The sequence below is a fragment of the Lontra canadensis genome, unplaced genomic scaffold (assembly GCF_010015895.1).
Source record: "Lontra canadensis isolate GAN:19392208 unplaced genomic scaffold, GSC_riverotter_1.0 scaffold66, whole genome shotgun sequence".
NCBI lineage: Eukaryota > Metazoa > Chordata > Mammalia > Carnivora > Mustelidae > Lontra > Lontra canadensis.
Window position 1 is genome coordinate 95938 of NW_022631060.1, and position 22378 is coordinate 118315.

The 22378-nt window shown below is 39.4% G+C and overlaps 2 protein-coding genes across 2 annotated transcripts; both read right to left on the bottom strand.

Moving 5' to 3' along the window:
* Positions 1-2411: 2411 nt before the first annotated feature.
* On the bottom strand, positions 2412-3374 carry LOC116880581 (olfactory receptor 5A1-like). Its single transcript, XM_032879891.1, has one exon. The coding sequence runs from the start codon at positions 3372-3374 to the stop codon at positions 2412-2414; it is 963 nt and encodes a 320-aa protein (XP_032735782.1).
* A 14583-nt stretch (positions 3375-17957) lies between these two features.
* LOC116880582 (olfactory receptor 1440-like) lies at positions 17958-18905 on the bottom strand. Its single transcript, XM_032879892.1, has one exon. It carries the CDS (start codon positions 18903-18905, stop codon positions 17958-17960), a length of 948 nt encoding a protein of 315 aa, XP_032735783.1.
* Between the last annotated feature and the right edge of the window lie 3473 nt (positions 18906-22378).

Sequence of the window (22378 nt, forward strand, 5' to 3'; positions counted from 1 at the left end):
CGGCATATAATAAGCATCTATTAAGTGTTAACTCCCTTCCTTTGGCGTAAAATCTCAAAATTATCTGCCAAGTGAATTTGGATTTTATTCATATATTAGACAAATATGTATTAAGCACATTGTTTGCCTTAGTCACGTCTATGTTTTAATAGAGAGCAGTTTACACAGATGTTAACAACTCAGGGAGAAGACTACTCACGGACCAAGACAAAATAAGAAAGCGTCACAGCTGCTGGTAGAAATAGAGGATGTGATGGGAACACATTGCTGCAACTCTTTTTTTTTCCTTGTTCAAGACTAATTGAATAGCAATAGGAAATAAAGCCATCTGTAGGAACTTGTAGAGTAGTAAGTCTCTGCCAGATGAGCAACACACAAAAAACACCAAATGAAGCCCTCAGCACACCACGCTCACAGGAGAGTAACAACAGCAACTTAAATGAACCGTCCAAGGACATCAGACCTCAGAGGGTCTCTTGCTTACATGTCATTCAGATAAGCATTCTGGTCACATCGCAATGTGAACAGAGTCCCTCATGATGGATCTGTACACAGCGGAGCTGACTGGGGGCAGGTCACGCAACAGGGAAGAAAGTTCACGTAGTGGAGGGGTCAGCAACATGGGTTTGGGGTCAAAGAGTTAAGGTTCACATCTGGGTTCTTTCACTTACCAGCTGTGTGACATCAGGCATGTCACTGTTTCTTACTGTCCTAATGCATAAAAATGGGACAATACATGTTACTGTTCTTCTCTCGAAAGCCAGCTAACAGCGTTGGTTTCCTGTTCTTCCTGTTTTATTGTTGTTGTTTCATAGTTTATCACTTATTTTTAAAAGCTTTATCGAGGCACAATTTACATGCATTAAAATTCACCCATTTTAAATGTAAGGTTTGAGGAGTTTTTAGCGGATTTATATAATTGCAGAGTTACCTCCATGATCCAGTTTTAGAATACTTCCGTCACCCCCCAGGGTTTCCTCTTCCCCGTTTATGGTTGATGCCTGTTTCCACCACCAGCTCTAGGTGACCACCAATGTGTTTCCATTTCTACAGTTAGTCTTTTCTAGAAATCTCCTGTAAATCAAATCATACAACAGGTAATCTTCTGTGACATTGCTGTAATTCTTAACCTGGTTTGGAGAAGTCAAGGAACGAGGAACACTTTTCGAATAATGCATGTAGTCAGAGACTAGAACCAATAACAGCATGAATTGAAAGAAGGCTTGAAGCAGACTATTTAGAGTCAAATTTGATATGACTTAGGGATGGCTGTCATGATTCACCCCAACTTATATACACAACCATTAAAGAATTGGTACTTCAGAAATGTTTGTCTTTATTCAACAACCATCTTGTAAAAATAGGATCAAAGATTATTTGAAATCCACATTCAGGTCTGCTCATTGACTTGGTTGTCCCATTTCATGTCCTGGAGTGGGGTTCCTTCTGAGATAAAGCATAAAAATGAAAGCAGGGATATCAGATTCATGGGACAGGCTGAGGTCAAATTCCAGAGAGACAGGAGACAAGATAAAAACTCTAGAACACAAAGTGAAAGTAAGTTGAGAATGGGGTGAGGACAGAGAGGAAATATCCACACAGCACCAAGAGTGAGAACTGTTCAGGGAGCAGATATGGAATTAAGAGTTTCCAGGGGAAGCCTCTTTTCCCTGATCCTATTCCTTAAACCAGGTGGTCCCACCCAACCACTAAGTGGTTTAAGTCACGAAAATGAAATGCTTGGCACACTAATTTCTTACTTAAACTTATCTCTGCTTTTTGCTCACTGTGACATTACAACTTTGGATCTGCTGGTCTGGGCTCCTGTTTCTGGCTCAGTGGACTTCATAACCCCACACAAATGACATTGGTTCATCTTGGGCATAGATTAGAGGTATGCTATTTCTCTCCTGGCTCTGAGCAACTATTGCTAGACCCAACCAGTTAGAGCAATCAGGTTCATTAACCAGAGTCACCTTCCTGGTCAGTATCAACACTTGGGTAGGAAGGAATCCAAGGCAAGGGGAGCAGAAAACTTGTGTCAAGTGGTGAATGGATTGGTATGAGCCATGTTATATTGTAAAGAGGTCTGTAGTGGATGCTTGTGGTCCTGGGGTTATGACCCAACTGACTCTAAGACATGGCATCCTGGGCCCAGTGCCTGTTGCCACAGAGCTAAAGAATGTCATCGAAAAGAATATTTGTTTTCTATTGCAAGTGACCAAAATCGAAACTGCATCAGTCCATGACAAGAAAGGTAAAGGGAAGAAAAACCTTTGTTGAGCCTAATTGGACAGTAGACATGTAGGTTAGGGGTGTTGCTTAAAATAACTTCTTCATTACTCAGATTCTGTGACCAACTTATTATTATGCCTATTTGCATATAGCAGAACTTAAGATTTTTTTTTTATTCAAGCAACTACAAGACACAGAGAGGACATCTGCTTCTTCCTGTCCTTGAGTTTTTTCAATGCATCTTTGATCTCCTTGTTTCTCAAACTATATATAATGGGATTCATCATGGGAATCACAGCTCCATAGAACACAGACACCACCTTGTCTTGGTCCTGTGAGTAGCCAGCACTTGAATGGAGATATGAAAAGAGACCAGAGCCATAGAAGAGAATTACTGTGGTCAGATGAGAGGCACAGGTGTTGAAAGCCTTCATCTGCCCTTGAATTGAACGGATCTTCATGACAGCAGCAATGATGTAGCCATAGGACACCAGGACAACAAGAGCTGATGTCCCACCAACTGCACACACAACAAGAAAGTTCACTACCTGGCTGAGGAAGGTACTAGAGCAAGATAAGACAAGCAGAGGTGGCAGGTCACAGAAAAAGTGGTTAATGACTCGTGACCCACAGAAACGCAGCTGGAATATGGAGCTTGTTTGGACCAGTCCAGTGAGCAACCCTCCAGTGTATGCTGTAATGACCATCCCCAAACAGATGGTGGGTGACATGAGGGCTGTGTAGAGAAGAGGGTGGGAGATGGCAGCATACCGGTCATATGCCATGGCTGCCAGGAGACAGCATTCAGTGCCCCCCATACCAATGAAGAAGAAAAACTGGGCAGCACAGCCCACAAAGGAGATTGTCTTCTGCTGCTTGAAGAAGTCGCAGAGCATCTTGGGAGCAATGGCGGATGTATATGAGATGTCAACAAAGGACAGGTTTCCAAGAAAGAAGTACATGGGAGAATGGAGGCATGACTCCAACCGGATCAAGACAATGAGGCCCAGGTTCCAAGCCACAGTCATGGAGTAGATCCCCAAAAACAACACAAAAAGGACGACCTGTAGCTCTGGACATTCTGAAAATCCCAAAAGGATGAAATTGGTTGTCATGCTGATGTTCCTTCCCACAGCCATGTATCTTTCCTCTGCTGCCAGCAGAGCCCCAAAAGGAGATTCCTGGGGAATGAAAATCCAGGTGAAGAAACCACTTTGTTCTGCCATGGAATCATAGAGTCCCCAAGTCACAAGAAACACTGGAAAGCAAATGTCCTACCTCTCTCTAATGCAGAATTCCTCTCTACAGCATTTATTGGGTCTTTTATGGAGATCACTGATTCTGATACCCTGTTCATGCAAAACTGACAGCTCAGAAATTTCTGGCATTTTTGCATTGTCTGGATTATCACCTTCGTTGCCAATGCCACCACATTTCTGAAGGAAGTTATTAACAGTACTTGAACTAAATAACCCCCCCCCCGTTTTTTCACTTGCTTCTAAGCACTGTGGTTGGATTATTGAACTACTCAGATTTGTGCTAGATACTTCTTTCTTTTTTTAAAAAAGAAAATAAATATGTAGAAATTGAAATACCCAGAGAGGCAATTCTGTGTTTCTTATCATCATAATTTGTTCTGACCAGCTCTTATGGGGTCAAGGTGTTCTTTCTTTTTTAATCAGTGGAATGAAGCATGTAGAGGTGTGAAACACTGGCATCCCCTTTAAAGATTAAAGAAAGGAGTTAAAAATAGAAGTTCAGGGCATCTGGGAGGCTCAGTTGGTTAAGCATCTGACTCTTGATTTCTGCTCAGGTCATGATCTCAGGGTCCTAAGATTGAGCCCCACACTCGGCGTGGAGTCTGCTTCTCTCTCTCTTTCTCTCTCTCCCTTTGCTCCCCCTGCATGCTCACACTCGTCTCTCTCTACAATAAGTCTTTAAAAAAAATTCAACACTAGGAGGTACCAGTGCTCATTTAGCACAAATATTATCAACGGATCACAAACCTATGTTTGCTAGAGCTAAATGTGGATGATGTAGAAAGGAATAAAATTTCATTATTATGTTCAAAATATTCAGCATAAGGCATGGGATGGACAGGAAACAGATAAACCACAGCACAATGTGACAGGTGCCCTGAGGGAAGTGTTTGTATGGCGCCTGTATCCTGGGCACCGAAGCTGGAGGCTTCTGAGAGATGTGTTTGAGGAGGGTTCCAACAGTGAACAAAGGATTAGCAGGATGAAAATTTGGTATGTGAGGGGGTTGGTGGCAGTTGATTCAGAGAACTTTATATTAAAGTTGGGAAAATCAGTTGCAAAAGCAGAGGAGTGGATAGTACTTGGGACACCTTAAAAATGTCAGACTGGTAGGAGCATAGGGTGAGCAGGGTTAAAAGATTAACAAAAGTCTAGTTTTGAGTGACAGTGGGAGGTGGGCAATTGTGAGAGATCTTTGAAAGCAAAAGTAAAGATGGCAAAAACAGTTGTTTAATTGTTTCATATATACGTACAATTGCATATACTATGCATATAACTGCATACATGTACATGCATATTCATATTTAATTTCACTCTTCTCTTCACTTCATTTCTGTCCCCCTTGACCCTGTTCTGCTCTTTTTATAAGACTTATCACTTTCTCCTATTGCATGTAATTGATTGGTTATTGATAGTTGATTGTCTCACTTTACTAGAATGTAAGCTCAAGGAAGACCAGGATTTGCAGGAATTTTTGTCTCTTTTGTTCACTGAAGTATTGCAAGCACCCACACCAATACCTGGCACATAGTGGATGCTCGACAAATATTTTCTGGGTAAATATCATGTTAAGGAGTTTGTCTTTTCTCCTATGGGCAAGAGATACAAAACATGAAGGTTTTGTTTTGTTTTTAAAACTTTGATTATTTCTTTGTAAACAGGGAACTAGTCATCAAATATGAGTTTCACAATATAACAGAGCAGTGTTCCAGTGTAGAAGCAGGTGGGGAAGCTGCGTTGGAGACCAGACAGTTGCTTCAAAAGCCAGGAGGAAAGATACTGCTGATTTGAGTTTAGAGGAGTAGGTTTAGAAATGCACACTCCCCGAGATGCAACAGCACTGTTCGTTCACCGGTGCGGGGGGGAGAAAAACCATAAACAGCCAGACAAGTAGTCCCTGATCCCTTCTTTCTCACATTCATGGTCATCATCAAAGGTATATGTTAGCAAGAGTCACCATGATTCTTTCCCATATCAAGCCAAGACTCTATGATATATAGTCTAATACATTTTTAGAGTGTGATAAAAGTGAATTACCAATCATTTTATATGATTACTACATCAATAACCTGGTTATTTTGACATGAGTTATCCGGAAGAACAGATACAGAATATACAGCATGTGTTAAATGTCTTTATAAGGATAACTATGTATAATGTATATTATATGAATATATAGCATATTATATTTTATATGGATTTATATATGTGCATATATATAATATATATCATAGTTTACATGGTCTGAGAGCCACCACCACTACTTAGTTTTTTGAGTTGACACAGCATTCCCACACCGGTTACCTCATCCGTGGGCATCTAAAGCTGGACTCTGATATCAGACAGAGCCTGTCTCTAACCCTGTGACCCAATCCCAGGCTGTGCATCCTTGGGTAAGGCGACACATCACTCTTAAGTCTCCTCTTTTCATTTTCCTCAACTGTAAAACAAAGATACTGGTAGTACTGACCACCTCATAGAGTATGAGGATTAAAAGAAAAACATTACGTCGTGTTTTGGAGAGAAAAAGAAAGAATTTTTATTGCTTAATAAATGATCAGCACTGCAGGATTTGAATCCAGGTCTCTCCATTCCTATTCCAGAATCTGCTCTCCATTGCACCTGCTCCTTAAAGCCAGGTGCACATACTTGTACCTAACAATAGCTACATTGACCATATGCCCTGTACTTATGTTACTGCCAATATTTAAATATTGCGAATATGTTGGCTTCTTTGTAACATTTATCACGTGTGGTACTTCCTTTTGTTTGCTGACTTGTTATGTCTGTATCCTTGACTATAGAGTCTGGGAAGACATTGTAAACTCAGTGCCTTCTACAGTTTCTGGCATAGAGTAGACATAAAATAATATTTGCTGAATAGGTTCAATTTACAGCAATTTGAAGACACCTCTTACAGATCAGAAACTCACTGAGGTTATGACAAGTCAAGGACTCAAGGGACCAAGCCAAGATTTAAATCACTGATTGACTGCAGAGCCTGTTCTCTTTCTCGAATGTTACAAAAGAAGGTGGAAGAGGGTCTGAAAAATCTACAGGACCATATTATAGGTGGAGCTGTGATAGATGTGTGATCCTTTCCCCAACCCAACTGACTGGACAAAGTTTGTTATGTGGAATCCGAATTCTGAAAATCACTGTAAAGTGTTTTCTTATCTTCTCCTGGGAAGATCTGCTTATCTTTTAACAAGGTTGAAGCTACATACCAAGATAAAGAGAAATGAATTTCTAGTATGGTAGCTCCCAAACAAATGATACAACTGAGGTGCAGAGGACACATGCAGTTCAGATGACTTTGTAGGGTACAATAAAGAAAACCCAGAAAGACTAGCTTTTAAGGGAAAAAATATATTTTCTGCTTTCACCAATTTTTTCCTCTCATCTGTTATAGAGCTTGGCACTTTATAGGTGCCCAGTAAATATTTGCCTGGCTCATTAAAGGTTTATAACATATTTACTATAAACTTGACCTAATCCCTAGGTCACTGGAACTGTGTTGTTTTAGATGCTGCATGGATGTCCAGAAAATTCTGGATATATACTTAAAATAATAGAAGTAGAAATCACTTAGCTTAGCCTTTCCCTATTATCAATAGTAAAAGTAAAACCAAAGAGAAAGAGTGAATGTCTATACAGCAGGTTGGTAGGAGAGATGGAATTAGGAACTATATCTCCTTTTCCAGCAGCTCTTTCCACTTTACTTTATTCTAAAAGCTGGAGTCTCTGTGGTAACTAGAGAGGATCCAAGGAAACTGGATGGTTTTTTTTGATGCATACATACTCACATATGCATACCCTCACGAGTCTTGACCAATGTAAAAAAAACACTGGACTGAAAGCTTTGAAAACAATGCCAATTCAAGTTATGTTTCTCCTACGTTTTTGCTGTGTGACCTTGGGAAAAAATTTTTGCCATTCTTAACTTAATTTTCTTAACTCTTGTCTACATAATAAAGAGTGTTTCTTAGTCCACTTTTCTTCCTTATTTGCCCTTGAAAAGAGCAGAACCTTTTTTAAAAACAAAATTTTCTGCAGAAGTCCAGAATATAAAATAGGTGACGTTGAGCTCCTCTGGTTAAAGTCAGAGCAGTAGGGAGACAAGATGCCAGCATCCTGACTGCTCCATCTTCCCTCCCTTCAAAAGTCTTTCCAACTCTCCCATTCTGTGATTCTAGGATTCACCATTCCTAAAGAAGGACAAAGGGCAGACTCACCTACACCTCCTTAAGCTCTGAGCTTCAGTCAGATGGCTAAGACCAGACACTTGGAATTACAGTGAAACCATCTCTGCTAGCACCTGAAGCACTGGACTTGGACAAAGAGATAAATAAAATTTGGATGCAGTTATGTAAATTGGCTATCAAGGGAAGGTCTTGACAGGCCTTTAATGGAAGGCCAGTTCTCTCCTAAGTACCACTGGGTCTCTCTAGGTTGTGGGATCTGACATGTCCCAGAGAGCACTATTGGCAGTCTGACTGGCTGTCTGGGCTCAGGGGTAAAGAAGATGCCAGCTTTGGTTGGATGCAAGTGATTTCCATTGGCCGTGCTTCCATTATACTCCTAGTCTTTGGTCTGGTTCCAATAAGATATCTCCAGAGGCAGTGAAAGCCAAGAGTGCCATTTGGCTTCAAAATGATGTTTCAAACAATGGTGGTTACCTTTGTAAAGCGTTAGATATTTTATAGAATCTTTTCAGTGTAAAAGTCTCTTTTGGATGACTCCAAAGGTTAGAACTGGGACTAAAAAAATAACATCAAGAGAGAGGGAGAGAGAGACAGAGATTATAGGAAAACAGGACAATCCAAAGGTGGAATGGATGTTCTAGAAAGGCGTGGATTTTCTCTCACCGAAAATAAGGAGAAAAATCTCATATGTGGAATTAGAAACAAACTAACTCCCAGAAACAGAGAACAGATTAGGAGTTGTCAGAGGCAGGAGGGTGGAGGCTAAAGGGGAATGGGCAAAGGCATTCAAAAGGTAAAACTACAAGTTCTGTGATAAATACATCCTAGGAATGTTATTACAGCATGATGACTATGGTTAACAATATTGTCTTATATATAAGAAATTTCTTGAGTGCGTAGACCTTAAAAGTTCCCATCATAAAAAAAAATGATTACTATGTGACAATTATTTCACCATATATGTAAATATCCAATCATTATGTTAAACCCCTTAAACTTATACAATCTCATATGTCAATTACATCTCGATAACACTGGGAAAAAATTTTAAAATAGACCATCAGAGAGAGAGAGAGAGTCTGAACTAGTTGACCTTATGGGTTCTGTAAAATTCTAAGATTATATGATTCTGTGATTCTGTGACATAAAGAGGAAAGAAGACAGATACTATCATTTTTGGTGGTGTGGTTTGGGCTTTTTGCATACTTTATTTCATAAGATCCTCACAGTACCTCTGAAAGGAAAGCATTCTTACATGTATTTTCAGATGAGAAAATGGAATTTTGGAGATGTGCTTGCCAAAGGTCACAAAATAGCTGGAATTTGTGCTCAAGTCTTCTAGAAACAGAGTCCATCCTCTGTCCTCTACATCCCATTTCCTCCCAGAAGGACATGAAAAATGGATGGCAGTTGGGGGCGGGGGAGATCATTTGATAGACCTCATTTTTCAAAAGATCTATGTGCAGGGAGTTTATGAAAGTAAATAACCTTTAGGTTTTTGTCTAGGGCCAGATTTTCCTCATGTATGTTTTGTTTATGCTTTATCAAATATCCAACTTGAAAAGACTTGAATTCTATTTCTGTGTCCTGGGGAGGGACATGCAAGGAACAGAAGGAAGTGGGCATTGTGCAAACCCACAGGACACGTGGCTTCCTTCAAGGATTTGTGAGATGGTGGTCACACCCTGTTTATACTGGCAACTCTGCAGCTTGCCTCCAGACGAGAAAAATCTGCTATAGCTTCCCTTCTCCAACCCCCAAACCCCACCCACTTCTTTTCTACCAGGGCCATAGTCCTCCACTGTGAGGCTAAAAAATTCAGACCCCTTCCTCGAATTCCCAGCTCCTGACTGTAAGCCTACCTTCTTGAGGTCTCTCTAAGGCTTGATACAGTGGACAGGATCACTGTGGCCAATGCAGTAGTTTGTTTGCAATTAATCTTTTCTAGATTAAAAATAATAAAAACAAAACCAAAACACTCCTTACTGCAGATTGAAGGGTAAAAAGATAGGGTGCTGGAAGACTGTGGTTGATTGATTGATTTTTTTATTGTGTTATGTTAGTCACCATACAGTACTTCATTAGTTTTTGATGTAATGTTCCATGACTCATTGTTTGCATGTAACATCCAGTGCTCTATGCAATCCATGCCCTCCTTAAGACTGATTAAAAAAACAAAAAACAAAAAACAAACCTCCTACCTCTCTCCTTCTCTCCCTCTTCTCCAAGACAGAACTTCAGGAAGGACTCTCTTTGACATTTGCAAGGTAAAAATACCATCAACAGAATCAAGGCCTCCTTTTGGGACATCTCCACCCCAGTCCCTTTTCATCAGGGGGTTTTAACCTGATTGTTCATAATCGGCCTTTTTCCCTTTAACTGATCTTTCTGACTTTAGACTCTAAGTCAGTCCTCCCTCCTTAAACTGCAGATGGACGTCCTGAAAGCACAGATCAAACCATGTTCAAGAATATTCATTAGTTTGTTGTTGGTTAACAGCCTGATGACACCCATATTTCTTATCCAATCCTCAGAGTCCTCACCATTTAGCGATGCTTGGTGAACATGGCATGGAAATCAAAGAGGAGAAAAGATGAACAAGAGGCCATTGGATGTGGCAGGTAGGAAGGAGGCTGTGATCTTTACACAGAAGCTCAACCATCCCAGATTGGGTACTCGGGGTGGGGACCAGGGGATTTGAGTAAAGCCAGGTGCTGAAGAAAGTGAATGGTAGTTTGGTAGTTAAAGAAGGGAATGAAATGAAAAGTAGGTACAGTGGCTGGCAATGTCAGGATAAGATTGGGGAAACCTGAACAGATTTGGAGACTGAAGGAAAAGCCCTGGAGAGGGATACTCTGCAGCAGGTGTCCTCAGTTGTGGCTGTTCCCCAAATCATGACCAATAGTTGGCAGAGCCATAATGGAAACCTGTGCCCATCACAAGAGATGAAGGAAGGATGCCTGAGAACCCAGAGGCAAGCAGTAATGAGAAAGGCAAGGAAGCCAGAAACAGAAAGGGAAGGGTTAAAATGGAAGGGGTCCCACAGAGGGCTAGGTTGTGGGAGGCTGGTCTCGTCTGTCCATGTAAATAGTTGTTTTAGCTCATCAAAAACAGAACAAAAGTTTATTTTTATGGATCCAGGATAAGTGGAAAAGGTGGTCTCTTGGAATCTACACTCAGTCTTATACTAGATCTATAATCCAGCAAGGCAGTAAAACCTAGAAAATAGTCATCCAACCACATGTGTCAGGCAGATGTGGCCCTCCCCAGTGTCTACTGTCTGTTCTTTAAATAGAGACTCTGATCCTTCAGTCCTGTTTGGAGTGACGGGAGGGGTAGAGCCTCTTCGAGGAAGCCACATTGTTATATATTCCCTGCTGAGTAGTCCCATCCTAACCCTTTCCTAAAGAAGACTTGCTTAGACCAGGAACACAGCAAGAATGGAGACTCTGGGAATCATGCATCCAATTAACTGCTATGCATTAACAACTGAGTTGTCCCTTAAAATAGACGTGAAAAAGATCCAGAGCTGATGTGACTTGGGAAATGCACAACTACCCTTTGTCAGTGGGGCTCAATTTCAAGAAGAGACAGCTGCGACTAGAGGCAGGTCATTAGGTTGATGAATGTTTACTGGAGAGGACAATCCAGCTGGATCCCAGATGGTGGGAAAGTCCTTGTTAGGAGGCCATAAAAAGCCAGACAAATAGGGGACACTTCATTCTACATGGATGTTGATGGTTTGGGGAAGCAAGAGAAGAGAGGGGGAAGACAACTATAGATTATCAAGTAAACGTTCATTTTACTGAATCATTAGTTAGTCTTGAAAATCTAAAATTAGTGTTGAAATTCTGTCAGGTATGGCAGGAAGGTAGAGGGGAAAACCCAATGGGTTCCCTCTGTGAACTGTTTCTATTACATCTCTGATGTCTCAAGACAACACTCTTCTCAAGTTGATCAGTGAATGACTTTGAGCAATCAACACATGGCTAGGAATGTTCACCCATTTATTGCCTCTCCCTAAGACCAAATTTCAAGCTCAATAGTGCAAGAAATATTTCTAGATTGATTTACCTCACTGATTATTTCATTCTTCTGCATGTTTCTCAAGTGCATATTTATCTAGCTCTCTGTGTTTAAGATCAACCAGAGAAATGAACCAAATGGTGTCAAGGGGGATGCCTCTCCAAATTCCCTAGCTTCATCTTGACCTCTACACCCTTACCAACTTGAAACTCTATGCCACCCGGTCACGTGATTTGGCAGCCCTAACCCAGACGAGAATGCGAAACTTCTTAATTTCAAAATCTCAAACTCTTAATATTTCCCTTTACCAAAACTTCCTGTTTTTCTACTGTGCAACTCTCAGTGACTCTATTCTTAATGACTTCTTATTCCTTAGACCCTCCCAAATGCATGGGTTCATCGGTCTGTCTCTGAGAGGTTTCTACCACCAATCCTCACCACCTTCTTTTCTTTCCAGGACTAATCCCAGATTTAGGTTGCTGATGGGATCATCTATTTAAATGTGTTCTCTAACTCCACAAAGACATTCACTACTGCATGAAATCCTTCCTGAGCCTTTTGTTGATGCCCTATCATATTCTCCATTGCCATTCCAGGATAGCCTTTCTTGGTACCCTCAATTCTCCCTAACCTAAATTCTCATTCCTTCCTGGCTTCCATCACTTTCTGATTCAGATAACAGCTATCCATCTACTTGTATTATTTCTTTTGAGGATTTTTAGAATTTTAACTTATTCATCTTTGTGTTCCAGTGCCTGGCATTAAATAGAGCTCAATAACCATTTCCTGAATTGGTCAACCTTCTTTGGGCAACCAAAGAAATTAAAAAATATATATATAATAGCTTCATTGGGATATCAACTGCGAAGTTTGGGGCGGGGCATGGGTAGCTTTACAAAGAAACAAACTAAAACTTGCAAATTAGTTTTCTATTGCAGCATAATCAATTAACACAAATTTAGCAGCTTGGAACAATAGATCTATTATCTCAACTTCTTGGGTCAAAAGTCTGAGTGCAGTGCAGCTGGGTTATAGTGCAGCTGGGTTCTCTGCTTACTATCTTCCTCCTGGATAGGGTAGGGTAAGAGAAGGTATTGTATTGTTAACTCCACCAACTTTTCCTACATCTTAGGAAGTAAGGAGGGAGGCTAGTTAATGTCCCTGTTGCAGATGAGAATAGGTCGAAGTCACTTGGAAAAAACTTGTTGCTTAGTTCAAGGAGGAATTTTCTTACAGTCAGAATTGTCTTGTTTTTATCCAAACATAAAAGAGACTGAGAGGTTGTGAGTGCTTGGGATGAAGAGAAGTATCAAAGAGAAGTATTCCTATCTCCTGTGCACAACAGAGAGGTGGATATATTCAGCCTCTCAGGTATGCATGCCAAGATATTTGAAGGGGCAATCCCAACCAAAGTGGCAACTGTTGGGGAAAAAGTGTATCCTGCCTGACCATTATGGTGGGAGGTGTTAACATTCTTTCCCCCTGGGTGATGCTGGTAAACACGCATGCCTTGCCCTTTATCCGCTGCTCATTTGCTAGGTGACCTCAGCAAGTGGAGCTGGGTTCTGCTTCCTCATCTACCAGCTACGCTGTCATGAAGACCAGATATTTATGGATATAAACTGTAAAGAGTTACACACATTGAAGTCAGTATCATCAATGTCACTGGTGGGATCTGCCTAAGGCCGTGTCTCTGTTAACCACTCAATCACTACATACTCTTGCGTTGGCTCGCCCTCTACTGGTTAATGAAAGTCTAACAGGATTTCACGGGCTGATGTCTCATTGTAATAGATATATCATACATACGTAAGAAATATACTTCACAAATACAAGATTTATCCCAGTTTACTTGCCACTTCAAATTCTTTGGTTAATGTGGTCATCTTCATAACTGTGTAACATATTTCTAGCAATCCATATGCAACTCTAATCTTCACAAACCATATTTTAACTGCATAAAGAGAAAACAAAAAAAGCTATTTCAAGGAAACCTATGGTGAATATCTTCATTTCCACTTCTGATCAAAGGGGCTGCCCCCTCCTGCTTCTCAGTTCCTCACTTGGCTCAGTTCTGTCCCAAGAACATGGAGCTGTCCAGTGTGTCTTGTTGGTGAATGATAATCTGTAACATGCCACAGCACAACAGGTGGGCGGATTGTTAGGATCCTGGGAATATTAATCAATCATGGTTTACCAGAGCTGAAGTCTGAGAGTCTGAGACTGTGTATAGCTCTGCAGAAATCAAGTATGGTTGTAAGTATACCACGTTTCTTAGTAAAAGTTTGTCCTCTTATGTTGGTATAAAAAGGGCAGTTTCTTTTGTATATGGTGACAGAAATGGAGATGGGGTTGTGTTTTACTTGATTTTTATAATTTTCTTAGGACCTTTAATTTCCTTGGTTCGTTTCCTTTTTTCATTATCAAATCTCTGTGGACTACCCATCACAGAAACAGTGCCTTCCCAAGAGGCTCGCCTTCGGTCCTATGCACTTTCCATCCTTGTTCTCTGTTGCTTTTTTTATTTTTAAACTTTATTGAGATATACTTCACACATTATAAAATTTACCCATTTAAAGTGTGCAATCAGTGACTTTTAGTATATTCACAGAGTTTTGTGACCATTACCACAATCTAATTTTAGAAATTTTTCATCAAAATAAACTTCATATCCATTAGCAACGACTTCCCTTGCCTTGTCCCTAGACCAACACTAAACCACTTCCCATCTCTATATATCTCTCTATTCTGAAGATTTCGTTAAAATGGAATCATGCCATACAGGGTCCCTTGTGACTGACTCTTTCACTCAGCATGGTGTTTTCAAGGTTCATCCATGTCGTAGCAGCTATCGCTACTCCATTCCTTATTATGGCTGAATAATATTCCACCACATGGCTATACCAAGCCTCTTCTCTTTGCTTTTTTTTTTTTTTTTTTTTTTTAAGATTTTCTTTATTTATTTCTTTGACAGACAGAGATCACAAATAGGCAGAGAGGCAGGCAGCGGGTAGGGAGAAGCAAGCTCCCTGCTGAGCAGAGAGCCTGATGTGGGGCTCGATCCCATGACCCTGAGACCATGACCTGAGACAAAAGCAGAGGCTTAACCCACTGACCACCCAGGCGCCCCTTTGCTTTTTTTTTTTTTTTAAATGTAATTGACACACAACATTATATTAATTTCAGATGTACAACATAATGATTCAGTATTGTGAAATGTGAAATGATCACCATAATTAAGTCTAATTAACATCCATCTTAATTTTTTTCCTGTGATGAGAACTTCTAAGATCTACTCTGTTAGGAACTTCCAAATATAGAATACGGTATCATTAACTAGAGTCATGATGCTGTCCTTTACATCTCTATGATTTATTTGATAAATGGAAGTTCATACCTTTTGATAAGCTTTACCCATTTTGCCCACACTCCATTCCACTCCCTCTGGAAACTAGCAATCTGATCTCTGCATCTACGAGTTTTGTTTTTGTTTTTTTAGATTTGACATATAAATGAGATCATATACTGTTTGTCTTTTCTCTGACTTATTTCGCTTAGCACAATGCCTTCAAGGTCCATCCGTGTTGTTGCAAATGGTAAGGCCTCCTCCTTTTGATGTCCTTGTTTTCAGTGTTCTGAGTGGCCAGGTGTCGGACAGGTTCTCAGTATTTGTCCCTTTGAGAAGCAAATATCTTCCTTCTGGGGGAGATTTAATCTTTTTCATCATGGCTAACCCTAATTGCTTTATGATTTTTACTGATAATTCCAATATCTGAAGATTTTTAGGTCTTTTTTTTTTTACTTTATTTTATTTTTTCAGTATTCCAAGATTCATTGTTTATGCATCATACCCAGTGCTCCATGCAATACATGCCCTACTTAATACCCACCACCAGGGTCACTCAACCTTCCACCTCCCTCCCCTCCAAAACCCTCAATTTGTCTCTCAGAGTTCACAGTCTCTTATGGTTCACCTCCCCCTCCGATTTCCCCCAACTCCCTTCTCCTCTCCATCTCTTAATGACCTCCGTGTTATTCCTTATGCTCCACAAGTAAGTGAAACCATATGATAATTGACTCTTTCTGCTAATATGGACAATTTTCCCCCCACTGGTTCTCAGTTATGGGGGCTTGACTTTGTATACAGGTTCATGCCTTTATTTACTATAAACTGCTTTTTTGTTGCTGTTTTTTCTTTTTTTTTAAGCATAATCTGTGCGATTCTTACTTATTTACACTGAGGGTATAGTCGCCTGGGCTTTGGTGGAGGTTGCCATCCAAATCAGCTGGGGGCACACCCTGAGTGTTGTCTTCTAGCCTTCACCGCCTGTAGCTGACATAGCAGAAGTTAAGGTCTCCAGCGTTCAGGAAGACTCTCTAAGAAGAAACCCATTTTTAGCACTTTTTTACTTCCCTGGGCTCCTGGTTTCACTTCATTTAGGGGCTTAGCTTGTTCCTTCTTTTCATTAAATTAAGTGGAAATTCAATTAAAAGATGATTTTATTTCAAATCCACCATTTCAGTTGTTTCAGTTAGGAGGGTCATTTAGTATCTATAATTCAGCACACTTCCAGATGCAGAAATCCTCAGGAAACTTCATTCTGCTAATCTTTTAAGATATTTTTAATTCCCCTTCTTATTTTTGAACACATCAGTCCACCTGTTTTCTTTTGTATTGAGACAGTTGCTATTCCTGACATCTTTATAGGTTTGATATGACCCTGTCTTCTTGGCTTTCACCCATAAGGTCTTGTTTCCTTGTGTACTTTGAGACTTGTGTTACCCAAGCTTCTTTAAAAAGTTATTTAGAAAAATTATTTGAGCCTGAGTTTAAGAATCTCTCTTAAGGGGGCGCCCCACATCAGGCCTCTCTGCTCAGCGGGGAGCCTGTTTCCCTCTCTCTCTCTGCCTGCCTCTCTGCCTACTTGTGATCTCTGTCAAATAAATAAATAAAATCTTAAAAAAAAAAAGAATCTTAAAAGGGGTTTTGCATTTGCTTCTGATTGGTACTCGAGGGTAGTATCAACCTGGAACTAGTTTAAAATTAATTCTCAGCTAAAAATTCTTTGAACTGCACAGGAAGTATGAATTCAGACCACAAAACTCCACTAGGGCATGAGGTTATAATTTCTCAGTTTACTTTTTGCCATACCCATCATGATGCCTGAGAGAGCCAAGATTTCTTTTTTGTGAGACAGGATTTTTTTCCTCTTAATTTCCTCTCACACTGAAGTACCGTCAATTGGACCTTCATATGTACGTCTGGGTCTCCTATCAACGTCCCAGGCAGCTCCAGGCTTGGCCTCTCTTTCCCCAGACCTCGCCTGCCTGTCACAATACTGATCCTTTCAGATTTCAGCAGATCCCCCACTGTGAAAGCCATCTTCGGAGCTGCTTTTACTCTCAGGATTCCTGATTTTACTTTATATTTGTGTTCTGAAGTTTTCCTATTTTTCACCTGCTTAGAAATGTATTTCAAAATATTTTCTTAAAAAAATTGTTCAATATCTCCAGCTTTGCAGCAATGGGTACATTTATGTTATCCGGTCTGCCATAATAACAGATAATAATTTGGACTCTGTCTTAAAGTCCAAATGATCATTTCTTTCCTTTGTATTTTAGCTTCCCCAGATCAAGGTAGTACCATGGAAATACTCCTGTTCATTCAATTACAAACTACTGATGTTGGGTTCTAGAAATAAAAACCCAGAAAACAAACTCAGACCAAACTTCCTATGGCAGCTCTCCCTTCAGGAAAGTTAGGTTGCAGTTTGAAGTAATGTTTCTCTCCATCTCCCCATCTCCATTAACTGGAATTTCCTCAGGTACCTAAAGAGTTTGAAGTCTGGAATGAAGAGGTCATGATTCTGCTTGTGATGTGTATGAATGAGAAAGACTACTGGTCTTGTGTTTAGCCCTAATCTCACCAGCCTGTAGGCAGAAGTTCTGAAAGAATATGTAAAGGTCAAACACCAAGGAACTGAAGGTTTATATTATTATAACATTTAATATATTAACTGCTTTGTGTGGTCATTACTGGTATACAAGAAAAGAGCTGTTGAGATTCAAAGACGCCATAGGATTTGCATCACACTGACCCAGTCCTCTATTCAGATGGGTTGACGCATTTGCAATCCTGCCAGAAGATCTATAGGGTTGAATAAAGTTAAATGCATTTCCCTTGCATAGTCTAGAAAATTCCAACCACCAGGGCCACCAGCCTACCAGATCTTTAACAGTGACAATGGGAAAATGCTTTCTTCTTACACCTCTTAATGGCATCTTTGATTTCCTTGTTCCTTAGACTGTAAATCAAAGGATTCAACATGGGGATAACCATTGTATAGAAGACTGATGCCATCTTGTCATGGCCCAGAGAATTATCTGTGCTGGGGTGCATATAGACAAAGAGCCCTGATCCAAAAAAACAGATCACTGCTGTCAGGTGAGAAGTACAGGTGTTGAAAGCCTTGGACCTGCCTTCAACGGAGCTGATCTTCAGGATGGTGGCAACGATATAACCATAAGATATCATGATGACAAAGACAGATATCACACCAAAAATCACTGCTATCACAAATTTCATGACTTTTAAGAAAAAGGTTTCAGAGCAGGATAGGACTAATAATTGAGGCAGATCACAGAAGAAGTGGTTGATAATATTTGGCCCACAGAAATTGAGCTGAAGTAAGGCACACAGTTGGATCAATGAACCAAAGAGACCAGTTATATAGGCTCCAACCGTCATCTGGACACAGAGGGTGGGCGACATGGTGGCAGTATAGAGCAGAGGATTACAAATGGCAGCATATCGGTCATAAGCCATGGCTGCCAGGAGATAGCACTCAGTCAGACCCAGGCTAGAGAAGAAGAAGTACTGTATGGTGCATCCCCAAAAGGAGATGGATTTAGGCTTCTGGAAGAAGTCTGAGAGCATTTTGGGGGTTGTGGAGGTAACATAGCAAAAATCTAAGAAGGATAAGTTGCTGAGGAAGAAGTACATGGGTGTATGTAGGTAAGAGTCCATCCTAATTAGGATGATGAGGCCCAGGTTCCAGGCCACTGTCAGGAAGTAAGAACCCAAAAATATTGCAAAAAGAACAATCTTGAGCTTGGGATAATCTGAGAATCCCAAAAGAATGAATCTGATGACTATTGTATTGTTCCTTCCTCCAGCCATTGTCTTGAAGTATTTTCAATCAGCAGAAAGGTCCCTGGGTTAATGATTGAATAACTTAATATTATGAAACTTATTTGTTTTGAATATGGTTTCATTATTTGAACAAAAAGTTATCCACAGTCAAGACAACTTTTTTAAACATAAAAATTATTTTAAAAACCATTGGAGAGCCCATTTCACAACTACTCAATATTTTGGAATACATTCTTGCAAATATTTCTACACAGACACACAGACACACACAGACACACAGACACACACACAGACACACACAGACACAGACACACACACACACACACACACACACACTGTTGCCAAATTGTTTTTAAAAGTTGGTACTAGAGGCGCCTGGGTGGCTCAGTTGGTTAAGCAGCTGCCTTTGGCTCAGGTCATGATCCCAGTGTCCTGGATAGAGCCCCATATTAGGATCCCTGCTCATTGAAGAGCCTGCTTCTCCCTCTGCCTGCTGCTCTGCCTACTTGTACTCTCTATCTTTGTGTTAAATAAATAAAACCTTTTTTTTAAATTTCTTTTCAGTGTAACAGTATTCATTGTTTTTGCACCATACCCAGTGCTCCATGCAATACGTTCCCTCCCCAATACCCACCACCTGGTTCCCCCAACCTCCCACCCCCGCCCCTTCAAAACCCTCAGGTTGTTTTTCAGTGTCCATAGTCTCTCATGGTTCACCTCCCCTTCCAATTTCCCTAGCTCCCTTCTCCTCTCCATCTCCCCTTGTCCTCCATGCTATTTGTTATGCTCCACAAATAAGTGAAACCATATGATAATTGGCTCTCTCTGCTTGACTTATTTCACTCAGCATAATCTCTTCCAGTCCCGTCCATGTTTAAATAAAACCTTTTAAAAAAAGTTGGTACTAATTTACACAAGTATCAAGATTTTATGACAATACCCCAGGCCATTCTATTGTCAACACTACCTGTAATTATTTAACTTTAGTCCTTGGTGATCTTAGATGAAAAAAATTCATTGTTTTTAATTTTGCATTTACTTTACTGATTTGCTAATATACATTTTTTGCCATTTGTCTAATTGGTTGTTCATTATTGATTTGTAGGAGCTCTTTACATATCCAGGATGATAACTTTCACCCACATACATGTTGCTAATTCTTTTCCAAGTTTATTATTATCAACATTGTTTATGTTGTATTTTGTTATACAGATTACTTTTATTTTTAGGTAGCCAATTTCCTGTGAAATATATGGTTCCTGGCTTTGTTCTTACTGAAAAAGATTTCTTTGCACGACCAAAAAATACTTTTTTTTCTATATTTTCTTGTTCTCTTATACTTTTATATGGACACTTAAATTTTCTAGACTGTTTTAGTGTATAATGCAAGGCATAAATCTGGGATGACTTTGGTTTTGTCATTCCAAACTGATTGCCACTGTCTCAGCACAATTCATTGAATGATTTCTTCACTGAATAAAGTCACCTTTATGATGAAGTTTTTAAAAATAGATTCCCTGTTCTGCTCAATTTTTAATCTGTCACTCCATGTGCCATCTGTCTAATCCTGCATATTTTCTAATGATTTACAATCAAATTTTATTAATAAATTATAGAAAATTTTGATAACTGTTAAGAAAAAAGTTTCCTCATTTTTTTTCACTGAGGATGTTTTGATGGTTCTTATGTTTAGGTCTTCAGAAGATCTTTATGATGAACTCATCATATAAATAAAATAGTATTTTTATTGCATTTTATTGTTATATTAATTTGGGGAGAAATAAGGTTTTTTTGTTTTGGTTTTTGCTAAGCTGCTGATTTAGGTTACAGAAGAGATAACACTAAAAGTTCTTATAAATATTGTAATACCATGACTACCAATTTTGACCAAAGCACCTGGTTCTAGTGACATTTGTGAGATTCCAAGCTCTGTCCCTACATTGCTACAACTTCTCTGTGTCTTCAGTTTCCTCATCTGTAAAATGAGGTCATTGTGGCAATTCTCCCTGTATCACAGGCACTCTACTATACTTGAGGGGAGCAGTAATTGTGGTAGAAATACACAAAGAAAAGTGACCCACTATTCTATGATATTACTAATCTGATTTTAAATACTGAAAGAAGAGGATTATTTAACTACCTGGAAGGAAAACTGTACTGACTCAATATTATTTATCAGTGTCCCTGATGAGGCCACAAGATCCAGACTATGTTTCCACAGTAAAATCTGAATCACAGGTTTATATGCTTAGAACATCCTTCAGCAGAAATAGAAAGATTCCATCAGTTAAGTTCATAATGAATTCATATTTCAAGAAATTTAGAAAAGGTTTCTTTGGAAACACTAGTTCCTGTGGTATTTCTCGGTATATTTTGTCATGGGTGCTTTGAAGGTACACGTGACCCTGGCCATCCTGAAATCTTAAGGTTATTTTTGTAATTATAGGAAGTGCTTTCAGTGAAGTTGATTTGTTTTTATCCTTTTATATCATTGACATATTTTAAATAAAAACTGTTTTTTAATGATAAGACAGAAACAGTAAAATGTACATTATAGTATACTTTTTCATCTATTTAAATGTACTTTTTCTTTTTTAGATAAAGATGATGTTTAAAACAGCCAGTAGTTGAGAAAGGTTATATAACTGGAAGACAGAGAAAATATCTCATATTGATTCCTAAAGTTATTTTTCCTTTTGTTGTTGGTTTTCACAATTTTCCATTGTTCATTCAAAACCAAACATACAACAATCAAGATCACTGGCCATGATCAGAAAAAAAAGGCCCAAAATAGCAGAATAAATGCTGCTCCCTTACTTTCCTTCAGGCATATGAAATGGGTGGGCTGGCTAAGCAGCCTTTGCAATTTTATCACCTATGATGTCAAATGGATGACATCAAGAACAATAAACATACTGAACCTTGAAGGGACAATCTTACCATTCCTCTGAAATATTTTACTATGGAAATTAAGTGCAGACACACTTTAAGAATCCCATGCAAAATAAAAAAACTTATGGAAAAATAGACTTAGAAGTTTGAAAATAAAGGCTGGTGAGCAGTTGCTCTACATGTAAACACCATTTGTAAACTTTTGGAGAACAAACAAATAGCAGTAATAAATTATTCATATGTTTGCAACCCAAGGGAACAGTACATGGTACCAAGAAACAGTCATTCTTCTGTTCTTGCTTTCTACCTTTCTCTCTTAACACAATGTTGTATTTCACAAATAAAATTTTATATCCTATGAACTAAATGTTTTACATTTATTTCTCTTTAATAATAAAGCTCAAATTAAATCACTATTTATGAGCTACCAAGAATGTTTCTTGGTGGCTTAGAAAATAATTTGATGTTTACTGACTATCTAACATCTGTGAGGCACCAAAAAAGACTATCATTTGAAAGCAGTAGAGGGAAGATTAAATATGTATTTCAAATGGCACCTGGGACAATTCATTATAGCTCTTCATACATTTTCAGAAAGGCAGGCAAAG